We start from the raw sequence: 13,200 nt of genomic DNA, 5'->3' as shown, positions 1-13,200 counted from the left end.
TCAAGGACAGGCATGGTTGGAACACAGGGATTTTATTCTTTCTGGAAGCACATCAGTCTGAACACAGCGAAACACAGAACGCAGCTTCGTACAGCAGCACAGGCATGTCACAAAAGGACATTTTTCCTTTTTCCATGCTGAATTTATATACAAATAGAAGGGTGCTCGGTACCATGTGAAGCTCAAGCATTGCTTTTGTCCCTTCCTTCACTCGCATTCACCATCATCCATCCTCACACACACTCGTGGTACCGCTGCAGTAGCAGTTCTGGTAGCAACAGGTGGCACTCAGCTTCATTTTCCTGCTGCCATGGGAGTGATGTGCTGGAAGGACCCAGCGTCATCGTGGCGAAGAGCTGTGGAGCAGATGTGCTCACAGGTATCTGTAGCTCTCCTTTGGCTCAGTTACAGACCAGTTGGCTGTAAATGGAACTTTGGTTTCGTGTACCTTTTATCTATTGTGTTGAGATGCTTTTCTAATCTGAGAGCTGTGGCCCTTAGCAGCCCCACTCTTCCTGGTGGAGATGATCCTCCAAAGGGATCCCACCTCCTCTCCATCACCTCATCCTCCGTTAATGAGCTCTGTTAACCCTTCCAGCCCAGTGCATCTCCAACTGGGACACCACTCCGCTCGGCTTCCTTGGCTGAGAAGTGATCCCAGCTCTCCCTTTGCTGCCTGGTCTGCGTGGATGCCCTCCCTGCCTGCAGCAGAGGACTGAGACAGGAGGAGGTGGCACAAGAGATGAGGGAGTACCCAGCATTTCACTGAGGAATGGTATTAGAGAACAACTTTGGATGTGTGCAGTTTCTTTGGACCCAGCCGGGCTCCTGGTCCTCTCAAGGCAGCGGGGAGCAGTCTGGGTATGAGCAGAGTGGTGGGAGGAAAGCAGCTTTCAGCTCTTTCTAAGCTCTTTTTTTTCTATGCTTCAGTGCAGAAAAGTTTCATAACCTTAAAAACCACTTTGGTCCTCTTTAACCCTTCGAGTTCCGTTGCCAGCAGAGGTAGTGGGTTTGCATCGAAGGGTTACCTTACACACACAAAAAAAAAAAGACAAAAAGCTCACAGTGGAGGGGGCTGTAGCTTGGTTCAGGCATCCTCCATCTCCCCCCGCTGCTCTCACAGCATAGATTTTGGAGATCAAATATACATCCACAAAGCCCTGAGACCGTGCAACGTGGGGAGGGCCGAATAGGAAAACGCCCATCGTCGTATACGAGCTTTCTCAGCTGAGCCGTCACTGCCTGGGGCTGCTCTCACTGCTGAGCTGCAGTGGTGGCATTGCTCTCAGGCTCCTCTTCAGGGTCGCTGTGCTCTCCTGCAGTGCAGCGCGGCGCAGAGCCCTCCGTGTCCGACTGCCCGGTGCTGCAGGTGCGGCTGCGCTGCCCCTCGCTGCCCTCCTCGTAGAACGGAGCTTCATCCGTGCTCGTTTCACTCTCTTGTTTTCTCAGCTGCCCGCTGCCCCCCGGCTCCCCGCCGTCCTCCAGCTCTGAGTCGGAGTCCACCGATCTCTCGCAGGGCTCTGTGGATCCGTATGGGGGTGCGAAGTGGTCACTGCCCTGCCTCGTCCCCGAGCCCCTCACTGCGGTGAGCAGCGATGGAGGTGTGGGGATGGGTGCCCCCAAGGGTTGGGGCAGCTGTGAGAACCCAGAGCCCTCCTTGCAGCCCTTCGCACCCCCCCCAGACCCGTATTATTAGAGAACAACTTTGGATGTGTGCAGTTTCTTTGGACCCAGCCGGGCTCCTGGTCCTTTTAAGGCAGCGGGGAGCAGTCTGGGTAACAGCAGAGTGGTGGGAGGAAAGCAGCTTTCAGCTCTTTCTAAGCTCTTTTTTTCTACGCTTCAGTTTCATAACTTTAAAATGCCCCCGCATCACAGCCCCCACAGCCCCTCACTCACCCCCAAATGCTCCCACGTTGTACCCCAGGTCGCCCTTCCTCGGGGGCTGTGAGCACGGAGCGGCCGTGGGCTCATCCTGCTGGGAGGGGTCCGTGTGAGGGGGGAGCACACAGGGCCAACCTATCGCCCCCCCCCGCTGCTCCCTCCCCGGGGTCCGTACCGGGGTCTCGTCCTCGCGATCTGCAGTGAATCCAGAGCCATCAGCAGTCAGTGTGCTGTCCTTGTCCTCAAAGACGGTGGGGTAGAAGATGATGAGCGCCTCGATGACGCGTGCCTGGTGGGGGTAATCCACCAGCGAGGACAGAGAGATGGTGGCATCCGTGGGTCGTGGCCGCAGCAGCGTCGGCCCGAAGACGATGCCCAGATTGCTGGAGGTCATTTTGTTGTCCTGCTCCACCTCCACGATCCTGGACGAGGAAATCCATGAGAGCGGGCAGCGGCTGCGCCCCTTTCCCGTCCCACCACGGGGACAGAAGGGGGGACGTCCCCCCGCCCCCCGCCCCGCATCCCCCTCCCCACCTCCTCAGGTGCTGCAGGAGGTACTGCAGCGTGGCCATGTTTTCCCACGGGAGCTCCTTCAGCAGCTCCTTCAGTTTCAGCACCAGGTTCACCACCACGCGGTCGGTGTCGGCCCCTTTGTCCACCAGCTCCGGACCCCCTTTCCCACTCCTCCCTTTGGCCTCACTGCCGCCCTGCAGGCTCTCCTTGGCTGCTCCCATCAGCGCGTTGTACATCCGGAACGGCACGATGGGCTCGGGCAGCTGCGAGGAGAAGAGTGCGAGATAAACCCTGTAAGGTCTCCAGATGGAGGATGCACTTTTCCCCTTCAAAAAAAAAAAAAAAAAACCAACCAACCCATCCTGGGGTGTGTGCGCGGCTTCCCTATAGATAAGAGGTTGTTAAATAGGACGGTGCTAATTGTTCCCTGGGAGGAGGAGGAGGTGAGAAGAAATCAGCGCAGCCTGCAGCGCTGGGGCTGTCAGGAGGAGCGTTTTGCTTTGAAGTTTGCATAAAGCAACCGGAGCGCATTCGTGCACCGCCTGGCAGTTCTGCAGCACTGCTGATGTTCGCAGCGCCTTCCCCAGACGTCTGCTGGGGATGGGATCGCTTTGCAGCAGAGCAGCACTCCTGCAGAGGGACCTTAAACCCATTTCTCTGCAGTGCACTGAGATCACAGCACAGGGCCGATCTCTTCCTCTCTTTGCTCTCTGCTCTCCCTATCCGGGAGCTCACAGCCCCTCTTTGCTGTGTGGGGAGAAAGCCAGGAAACCAGCACAAAGGGTTAAGCCGTGAGGCTGCAGAGAGAAGCTGCTTCCTCTCCTCCTGCCTCGTTTGAGGATGTGGGTCGGGGTTTGAGTTTCGGTGCAGGACTGAGCTGATGGCAGAGACGTGCTGCAGGCAGAGGGCTGGAGAAGTGAGCTGAGCTGAGGGGTGACCTTTCTGGCCACTTCTCTTTCTCCTGCCGCTTCCCCAGCTGCAAAGGGGAGGGACGGTGCAGCATTTCGTGTTGTGTCGCCGTGAGCAGGGACTTCGCTGCTGCAGCTGATGTTGTGTGAGATGCTCAGTGAGATCGCTGCTGGGGGAGAGCCCTTCCTGCACACACCTCCGTCGGGCCAGCTGGGCAGGAGGGGCTCTGAGCCACCCAGCAGGCAGCTGGCAGCCCAGTTTGCAGCAGGATTGCCCCCTCCAGACACAGATTGCTGGAATCACCAGGAATCACCTCTGCCCTCTGCCCCCACCTGTCTCAGGTAGAGCTTCAGCACGTTGCTGATGTCGTGTGGGGACGCCTGGGAAAGTTCCACCAGCTCCTTCCCGTTCTCAAAGGCCTGGCAGAGCTTCTCCACGCGGGTCTTCACGCCGTTCACTCGGTAGATGCCCTGCCAAGGGGGGAGAAAACCAAAGCTGAACATTTCTCTTTGGGTTTGCACGAGCTCTCGGCTCCCACCCACTCCTTTGGGGGTGGAAATCCCTCTCAGGAGGTTTGGAAGAGCTGTTGCAGCTCAGACGTCGCTGCTGTTCCCCTTTTGTAGGGAAGAGAGGGAGTGCAGGACGTGTTTCCGTGTCAGTTTGTTTGTTTTGGGACCTCGTGGCTCCTGCCTCAGAACCTCATGAGCCTCCAGAGCCCATCTGAAGGGCAAACAGCTGGAGCAGAGGGGAGGGCAGAGGGCTCACCTTGGTTTTCAGCGCCCGCTTCTCAATCTCAGAGATGCACTTTTTAACGATGAAGGGGATGCCGTCAGCGCTGCCCTGAGACGCCTTCAGGAAGTCCTGCCCAAAAAGCTGCAGCTTCCCCTGGAGCTTCTTGTGCCCGCATTGGATGGCCAAGGTCTCCAAGCACTTCTTGTGGCACGCCAGGTAGCACTGGGAGACAGGGAAAGGCTCAGAGGTGGGAGGCAGCGGGGCTGGGAGGGCACATGTGGCAGTGCTGTGCAGAGCTGTGGGCACGGGGTGACCCCCCTCCCCCCCAAAAAAAAATCCTCCCACATCCCCAGCATTACCTCCTCACATTCTGCCCCCTGGAAATACACGTAGCTGTTGCATTCCCTGCACTTGGAGGGGGTCCGCAGCTTCCTCAGTCGGTGGGTCTGGGCTGCCCTGGACAAACCCACGTTCCGGAAGGGTCCCGTGGGTGCTGCCATCTCTGGGGTGATGCCATTGATGCCTACAGGCAGAGCATAAAGGGACACATCAGCATTCTGTCTCCTTAGGGGTCAGGCAGAGCTGTCATACGGGGCCTTGGCATGCTGGCACATGGGACACACGGACACGTGGGACACACGGACACACGGGACATGCAGACACCTGGGACAACGTGAGCCATGTGGGGTCATGCTGACACATGGGACACGTAAACATATGGGATGCACAGACACACAGGACATGCTGACACGTGGGACGTATGGACACGTGGGACTGCGGACACATGGACACACAGGACACGTGGACACACGGGACACGTGGACACACGGGACATGTGGACACACGGGACATGCTGACACGCAGGGTGTTGGGCCACATTCCAGCTAACCAAAGGCTGTGCTCCTGATGGAGCTGTTGCCACTGCTTTGCACAGGGTCTGTCCCTGCCTAGTGGGAATGGTGTTGTGTTCCCCATGGACTCGCTGGTATTTCAGCTCTCCTCCCAGCAGAAGGGGGGGGGGGGGGCAGAGACCCCACACAGCACAGCACAGCACAGCACACAGCACTGCTGCCTCTCCACTCCATCACATACTCTGCTCAAAGGATGCAGCGTTCTCATCCTTCTCTCCCAGCTCCTCGCTGGAGGACATGGTGCCATTGGATGACAACCGTTGCAGTTTGTGGCTGAACTCTCCTGCTAAAGCAAAGACTGGTTTGAGAGCTGGGAGGGGTTGGGGTGGGGGGTTCTGGGGGCACTTCTGTGCATGTGGCTGTCCCTGCAGCAAGGAGTGGAGGTGAGGCAGGACAACAAGATGACCTCTGGAAGAGAAAGGTTGGAAGTGAAGAGAGATGAAACAGAAGGGTTTCTGTGCTCGTTGGGTTCCTGCAGCTGGGGAGAGGGGTTGCTAGAGGAACCAAGGGCTGCGGGAGCAGCACCTTCCCATGGGTGCAGCACAGGCTTGGTGGTCCCCACCCATCCCAATAGCTTGGGATCAGCAGTTGCCTATGGTGGAATCTTAGGAAAGCTAAAAGGAAAAAGAAAAAGAAAAAGAAAAAGAAAAAGAAAAAGAAAAAGAAAAAGAAAAAGAAAGGAGGGGTGGGGGAGGAGGGAAGGAAAAGATATAAAGAAAAAGATAAAAAGGAAAAGATAAAAAGGAAAAATGAAAGCAAAAAAGAAAGCACAGCTGCTGCCTGGCAGTGAGGTGCTGCCTTCAGGTGGGCTCTACCAGAAGGTGAAGGACAGCCCGGGTTCTGCACCCACCTGTGCTGGAATCCAGGCTGCTGTCAGCTTCGGAGGTGGTCGGCCAGGATTTGTGCACCTGGTGTCCCCTCCCTGCTGTGGGAAGAAGGGCTCGCCGTTTGGGGCTGTCCCTGATGCCACACAGAGCAGCTCTGATACCAGAAGCATTTGCTTGCTGCAGGCAGTGCTCAGGGCTGGGCTTTTCTCACCTCTGCGCTCTGCCAGCGTCCCACCCTGGGTCTCTCTGGGTCCATCTGTGCTGCTCCCATCCCTGGGCAGCCCAGCTGCATCAGAGCCACCGCTGGTGGAGAAGTCGCTGGCATTGAAGCTGCCCTTCCGTGTGCGGGTGAAGGGGGACCTGGTGATGGGGAGGGAGGAGAAGGGCCATGTCCAAGAGGATGCAGGGAGAGGGATGCTAGAAAAGCCACTCCAAAAGTAGTGGCTATCGACCAGAGCTGGGATGGAAGCCCTCTGCTCCTGCACCAAGGAGCCCTCCCTGCAGCTGAGGCTGGTGCAAAGGAGCAGTGATTTCCCCCTCCTCTCCTACCAGGCGTTGTGGGACACGTAAGGCTCGAAGTCGTACTGCGTGTCGGGCTCATCCCCTCGCTGCAGCTGCTTGACATGCGAGGCATATTGCTGCCCGGGGTCGTACAGCTTGCTGCTCTCACACAGGGTTTGGAAGTAAACGGGCAGCGGTGCTGTCTGCATGTGCATGATCTGGTAGAAGGCGATGGTGGCCTAAAAATAACGGGGAGAAAGTCAGGGCAGGAGTTAGGGGGTGGCACAGGGGGAGGAGAGGCACGGAGCTGCCAACTGGAGAATCAGGAGCGGGGCTGGGGCTGCAGCCCTGCCCTTGGCTCTGTGGAGACCCTCCGGACCCCCCCCGGCTGTGACACGACCCCCAGCCCTCCCAGCACTCCCAACTCACCAATTTGATGACCTGGTCGCTCTGCTTGATCAGCTCGTGGATCTGCCTCAGGGAGTTCACTTTGGTGTCCTCCAGCTCCTGCTTCTGCGTGTTGGCATCTGCCACGCAGGTCCGGTAGGTGGCCATGGCCTCTTCTGCCTGGGGGGGGGGAGAGGGGAGATGGAAGCTGCTCAGAGGTGTGGAATTGGATGGGAGCTGCCTCCCTGTGCTGGACCCGCTCTGTGTGTGAGGTCAGGGTGAGCTTTCAGCCCCCGTGCTTCTGGCTGCCCTGAGCTAGGACACCAAGGAGCAAGAAGAGCCCTGCAAAGCAGTGCCCGGAGCTGCTGGGCTCCCACCTTGTTCTTGGCCTCCTCTTCCAGCCGCCTCTTCTTGTCCAGGGTTTTGGTGGTGACATTGCTGGCGGTGCTCTGCTGCTCCTCCTCTGCTCTCACTGCCACATATTTGGCTTTCTCGTGCTCCTCGCTGCGCTGCATGTACACCTGCTTGGCCTTCCGCAGGTTCACCTCTGCGTCTTGCTGCCAAAGGAGGAGCGCCGGGGTGAGGGCTGAGCCCTGCTGGGGTCACTCTGCACAAAGCTGCCCAGGATGGGTGGGTGGGTGGATGGGTGGATGGATGGGTGAATGGGTGGATGGATGGAATGGATGGATGGATGGATGGGTGGGTGGGTGGATGGATGGGTGAATGGGTGGATGGGTGGGTGGGTGGGTAGGTGGGTGGATGGATGGATGGATGGATGGATGGATGGATGGAATGGATGGATGGATGGATGGGTGGGTGGGTGGGTGGGTGGGTGGGTGGATGGGTGGATGGGTGGGTGGATGGGTGGATGGGTGGATGGGTGGGTGGATGGATGGATGGGTGGATGGGTGGGTGTATGGATGGATGGATGGGTGGATGGATGGGTGGATGGATGGATGGATGGATGGATGGATGGGTGGGTGGATGGATGGATGGGTGGGTGGATGGGTGGGTGGATGGGTGGGTGGATGGGTGGATGGATGGATGGATGGGTGGATGGATGGGTGGGTGGATGGGTGGGTGGATGGGTGGGTGGATGCCTTCATGCCTCACCAGCTTCCGCTGTGCGCGGTGCCATTGCTCCTTGATCTCCTTCCTTCTCTTCTCGTGCTCCAGGCGCCTCACAGTCAGCGGCTGCAGGAGCAAATGGTGCAGCTGGCAAAGCACAGCCCTGCACGGAGCCATGGCAGGAGCTGCACCGTGCACCGCATGCTCACCTGCAGGAAGGTCTGGTGCTGCAGCGTGGTGACAGTCTGCAGGACTGACGTGCCGTATTCCATGTCCTGCTCCAGTGCCAGCAGGTAGATGGACAGGAAGGGCATGCTGGTCTGAGGAATGACAAAAGCAGCACTCTGAGGCTCAGCACGAGGCTGATGCTGTCAGCTCCAGGACATCTCGGAGCTGGGGAGCTCCAGACTGGCTGTACCTCCTGCGTGAAGGTTTGCTTGCAGCTGTTTGCCATCTTCTGGAGCCCTTTGGCGAACTCCATTTCTGGAAGAGAAAGGTTAGAAGTGAGGAGAGACGAAACAGAAGGGTTTCTGTGCTCGTTGGGTTCCTTTTTAAATGCAAGTCAAGAACTTCAGGGACCTCCCAACAGCTCTGGCTCCCTTGGCTCCCCATGTGGTGCTCTCAGGATCATCCCCCCCATCCCAGGGCCACCTCACAGTGCACAGACCCCCCCCCCCCCATGTCTCACCCAGTGCTGTCCTTTTCTCCAGGTACCCGATGAGGTCTTTCATGTACTTGGAGATGTTCTTGGCATACTGCAGGGCAGCATCCACACCTCCCTCACAGCGCTGCAGCATCACATCCACCTCCTCAGCCGCCGGACGAACTGTGATGTGGGGACAGAGGAGAAGGGGAATGATCCCAAACCGTGCTGCTGCTGATTGCTGGGCTGGTCCTAGGACCCCCAAAGTAGCCAGGAAGACCCAAATGCCCACAGCAGCAGCTCTGCCATCTTCTCTCAGCTGTGCCCCCAGGGGCAGCTCAACCCAGGATGATGTCCAGGTGGTGATGGCAGAGCCCATTTCGGTTGTCTGATCACCCCAAGTCCCACTCCAGTGGCTGCTTGCTCACCTGTGTCATAGCTCTCCATGCCCGAGGGCACACCATCCCCTCCAGGCCCAGGGATCCCTCCATAGAGGCTCTCCATAGACTTTGGGAAGTCAGGAAAGGAAGGAATGCGTCAGACAAACAGGAGTAGTCAGAGGGGACCCCTGTGCTCAGGGTTAGGGCTGAGACCCCAGCAGACCCCCAGCGGGCAGCACACACCTGATTCTGGTCGCTGGGTGGGATGGAGAGGATGGTGCTGCTGTCCACCTCCCCCATGAGGAACTCAGAGACGCTGTGACAAGAGGAACACAGTCAGCCAGAGGAGGAGCAGCGGTGACAAAGCAGAGCCACCTCCCAGCACCCCATCCGCATCCAGGGACGGCGGTGCAAAAACCCTTACGTGCTGCTGAAGGACACCGCGATGGTTTCCACAGCCTTCTCAAACTCCCTCTTGTCTGTCTCATTGTTGGATTCGTAATGGAAGCCTACAGGTGGGGGAGAAGCAGGAGCCCCATCACCACTGTGCACGCTCCACCCCACAGCACGGGCCGTCTCACACACATCCTGAGGGTCAGGGGCACGAGGAGGCCAGGACAACAGAGGAACACTGTTCTGCCATGCTGGCAACTGGGTGAGGACCCGGATCCCCATCATCACTCAGCTACCGCCATCCCAGGGCCCCCATGTGGGGCCGGCCCCATGGCAGAGCGCTGCCAGCCTCGAGGCTTCCTGTCCCCGTGTGGTTACAGCTCGGTGTCCAGGAAGCGGTGACGCAGTGTTGTGCTGTGCCTGCGGTTACCAAACCCCCCCCCCCCGCCCTCCCCATCACAGCTGTAACTGCTCTGCCCCGGGTGGGACCGGAGCCCACAGACCCCACTCACAAACACGGGGATGTGGGACCAGAGCAGGGGGGGTGGAATAGGGCTGGGGCTCGGATGTCAGCGCCTTCATTCTGTGCCCCATCCATTGGCAGCCCTGCTCCAGGCGGCCCCAAAATGGGCTCCCCAGCACGGGGTGGGAATGGGACGGAGCTCCCCGCCCTGGGCTCACCCTTCACTTTGGATATGAGGGTCCCTGCTGCCGTCAGTGTCTCCAACGTGTTGAGCAGTGGGTATTTGTTGATCACCTGGCGCAGCACCCGCAGCGTTTCGCCCAGACACTCGTGGGCCTGCGGCCGCTGGGACTCCTTGGGGTCTGCAGGAGAAAGGGCAGCCCTGTATGCACCCCATCCCCAGTACTGTGCTCACCCCCGCCGTGGTGCAGACACACCTTGGAGGCATTTTTTCCTCAGTAGTAAATTTTTCCTTTGAAAGCGGTTTGGGAATTTCCTTCCCATTTCCTCCCCTCCTCCCTGCTGGCCACACGATCCTGCCCCATCCATTGGCTTGGCTGTGTCCCGTGGGGTCTGGCACCATGCCACAGCCCCTACCCAGTGCCCAGGGCCAGGGGAAGCAGTGTGTGAGCTCAGCGCAGCCCCTTCAGCAGCGCTCAGCATCCCATAGGGATGCACTGAGAACAGCAGCCTGGTCCCCAGCTCCAGGTGGGGAAGGACTTTCCTCTGCTCCCTCTTTCATTTCCCATACCATATTCCCCACGTCTGGGCACGGCTGTTTTCCACTGTGAGTGAGGATGCGTCAACATGTTTACTGAAAACAGGGCACCATGTGATCCCAGCACCTCACCATGAGGAGCAACCATAGTGGCTGCTTTCTGCAACCCCAGAGACCACAGCCCCACAGCCCTGCAGCCCCACAGCCCCGCTCCTGCTTCGAGCATCATCCCCATCTCAAAGGGAGGGCCAGGGGTCGGGGCTGTGCTTGTCCCCCATGGGGTCCGGGGCCACTGCCAGGCAGCTGGCACTGCTGTGCTGTAAACAGGAAAGCGGGCGGATGAAAATAGCTCGCAGGCAGGAAGCAGTGTTATCCTGGCTCTGAGCTCCCAGCAGCCACCCACCACCCTCTGCCCCTGGGCCCCCGGCTCTGCACGGCTCCCAGGGTGGGGACCCCCTCCCATTGAACCAGGCGTGGGGTTCTTCAGCACCCGCTGGAGCCTTCATCCCTGGAGCCCTACAGCCCTGTGTCACGGGTTAGCAGGCGATGCCGTGGGGGTTCTGTGGTCCCCCAGTCCCACTCCCCCATCGTGGCCACCTGGGGGGCACCCAGCCCAGCACTCACCATCACGCAGCACCACGTCCCGCAGGTTCTCCAGGGCATCTGCGAACCGCGCCACGTCGGTCAGCAGCTGGGAGATGTCCTCCACATCGATGAAAGGACCCTCCCCGCCCTCCATGGGGCTGTGGGATGTGGGGGTCTTGTGGCCCTTAGGGACAGCCCGGGGGTTGGCAGCAGTGAGAGGGAAGCCGGCGGCGCTGGCATGGCGGCTGAGACTGGTGGGGCGCTTCAGGGTGCCCACAGCACTGGGACTGCTGCTGAGTTTGGAGCTGGTGGGGGGCAGATCCCCGGGGCTGGGAGCTTCCAGGCAGTCCTTGCGGGACAGATCCTGCAGGAGCACAGCACAGCGTGAGTGCCGCCCTGGGGATGGCGTTGCCCGAGGATGGTGGGCTCCATTGACAGCAGGATCTGGCCCTGCACATCCCTTCCTCTTTTTCTGCCTGTCCAAGTCCAGCACGTCCTTAGCACTGTGGGGTTGGGGACGCCTCCCGGGCCACCAATAGCAGACAATACAGAATTGTTGCAGACACACGGAGCCCTGATTTCTATGCGTGAAATCACCCCAAGGGAGAGGCTGATAGCACCTCCCAAGACCCCGTGCCCCAAAGCCATCACTGATGGGGTTGGGTCCCGCACCCCTCCATCCCCACACAGCCTCAGCTGTGACATGAGTGTGCTGAGACCAGCAGCAGGTTTGGCACCAACGGAGCAAACACTGCAGCTCCTTCCTCCAGTCCTGCCCTGGAACACGAGGCCACGCGGATGGCAGCACCTCGAGCAGAGCTGATGCAGGCGCTGCAGACCCCACGGGCTGCTCCCTCCCACCATCCCCGTACCGTCAGCCGCACGGAGGGCGAGCGGGGCAGCGAATCCAGGGAGCGCTTTGGAGAGTTGGCCGTCCCCGTCCTGCGGCGCCCGGCAGCGTAGGGGCTGTAGCTGTTCCGCCCCGCCGCCCGGCCGAGCATCCCAGCGCCTGCAGGCTGCGCCCACCCATAGACCTCAGCCGGGCAGAAGCGCGGGGAAGGGATGGGGATGGGGATGGGTGACCCTGCGAGGAGCTGCGGGCGGGCTGAGGCCGGTGGCCCCGTCCCGTGGGTTGGGGAGCAGCGCAGGCGCGGGGCGGGCTGAGGAACCCCGTCTGCTGGCCGCCCCACAGAGGAGAAGCGCTTCCTCTTGCACTCCAGGTCACCGATGAGTAAATAAACCCAAAGCAGAGCCGTGGTGTGGGGCTGGCCAAGCCTCACTTCCCCTGCTCCTGCCCCTGAGCAGTCGGGGTCTCTCGGTCCCTCCATCGCGCTCCCAATGTTCTGCTGCAGCCCCAGCTCTGCCCGCTCTCCTCCCAGCCGGGCCCTTCGGCTGTTGCTGCATCCCCTTCACCTGGGGCAAAGTCCCCCGGCCCCGTCGGCGGAGTCCTTCCTCATTTCCTTCCTTCTCGCATCCCTCCAGCCACCCCATCCCTCCCTCCCCACCTCACTTACCGGCAAGGTCTGCGGGATGGGGCTCCCCGCGCGGCTCTTCTTGGAGATGGAGGGGGTCTTCATCAACTCACGCTTCTTCCGGGAGAACATGGTTATAGGGCGGCCCTGGGGGGGCCCCGGGCTGCCAGCAGCGCTCCGCTACCCCTCCGGCAGCATTCGCTGGGGCCAACTGTCAGCGCGGCGCATGTGACACCGCCTTATTTCCTCATTAGGTTCGCAGGCAAAGCTGAAACAGGAAAAGCTAAATGTGCGGCGAGGGCACGAGGCAGGGAGGAAGGGGTCTCCGGCCGCCCCCCCGGTGCCGTGTGGCACTCAGCGTGCGGGTGCCGAGGATTCCTCGTGGAATTTTGCGGCCCGGGGAGGACGGATTCCCCGGTATTGGGGCTGTGGGGCCGTCAGGTCCTTCTGTTAACTGATGGATGCGCAGTGCGGGGTTGCGGGGCTCCAGCACTCGGCTCAGCCCAGCCCGGTTCTGCTCTCACCTCGGGTCTCCGCCCACACCTGCGGGCCCCCCCCACGACCCCACCCACAGCACAACGCAGCCGTGCAGCCCTCGGTCACCTTCCTCAAAGACAGCAGAGGGTTGGTCGGGGCGGGGAGATGCGGAGTGGGGACGCGGGGAGACGGTCGGACCGGGGGGTCGGGCAGCGGGGGCGGGACGGGGGCGTGCGGGTGGGTGTGCAGGCGGGAGCCCGCGGCCGCGCGTGGCCCGGTTGTGCGCATCACTGCGCGCACGTGTTCGGGGCTTGCACACGCGTGTGCGTGACATTAGCGC

The 13,200-nt window shown here is 60.3% G+C and overlaps 1 protein-coding gene across 11 annotated transcripts; it reads right to left on the bottom strand.

Moving 5' to 3' along the window:
• Window positions 1-16: 16 nt before the first annotated feature.
• On the bottom strand, window positions 17-12,956 carry ARHGAP45 (Rho GTPase activating protein 45). 11 transcript variants are annotated; one of them, XM_085211669.1, is made up of 23 exons: window positions 12,426-12,956; window positions 10,951-11,275; window positions 9,827-9,970; window positions 9,177-9,261; window positions 8,996-9,068; window positions 8,801-8,879; window positions 8,418-8,555; window positions 8,148-8,212; window positions 7,939-8,049; window positions 7,775-7,855; window positions 7,039-7,218; window positions 6,704-6,841; window positions 6,323-6,513; window positions 5,985-6,133; window positions 5,797-5,868; window positions 5,128-5,232; window positions 4,395-4,558; window positions 4,069-4,257; window positions 3,636-3,773; window positions 2,416-2,657; window positions 2,057-2,303; window positions 1,897-1,975; window positions 17-1,520 (listed from the first exon to the last, which is right to left on the bottom strand). In XM_085211669.1, the coding sequence occupies exons 1-23, from the start codon at window positions 12,513-12,515 to the stop codon at window positions 1,255-1,257; spliced, it is 3,351 nt and encodes a 1,116-aa protein (XP_085067795.1). In that variant the 5' UTR covers window positions 12,516-12,956; the 3' UTR covers window positions 17-1,254. The 11 variants fall into 11 exon arrangements, with proteins under 11 accessions (XP_085067795.1, XP_085067792.1, XP_085067794.1 ...); XM_085211666.1 differs by having other exon boundaries at window positions 5,797-5,871; window positions 12,426-12,955; XM_085211668.1 differs by having other exon boundaries at window positions 5,128-5,229; window positions 5,797-5,871; window positions 12,426-12,954.
• Window positions 12,957-13,200: the final 244 nt, after the last annotated feature.

The sequence above is a fragment of the Meleagris gallopavo genome, chromosome 30, assembly GCF_905368555.1.
Source record: "Meleagris gallopavo chromosome 30, MGAL_WU_HG_1.1, whole genome shotgun sequence".
Classification (NCBI taxonomy): domain Eukaryota; kingdom Metazoa; phylum Chordata; class Aves; order Galliformes; family Phasianidae; genus Meleagris; species Meleagris gallopavo.
This window is presented reverse-complemented; position numbering and strand designations above follow the sequence as displayed.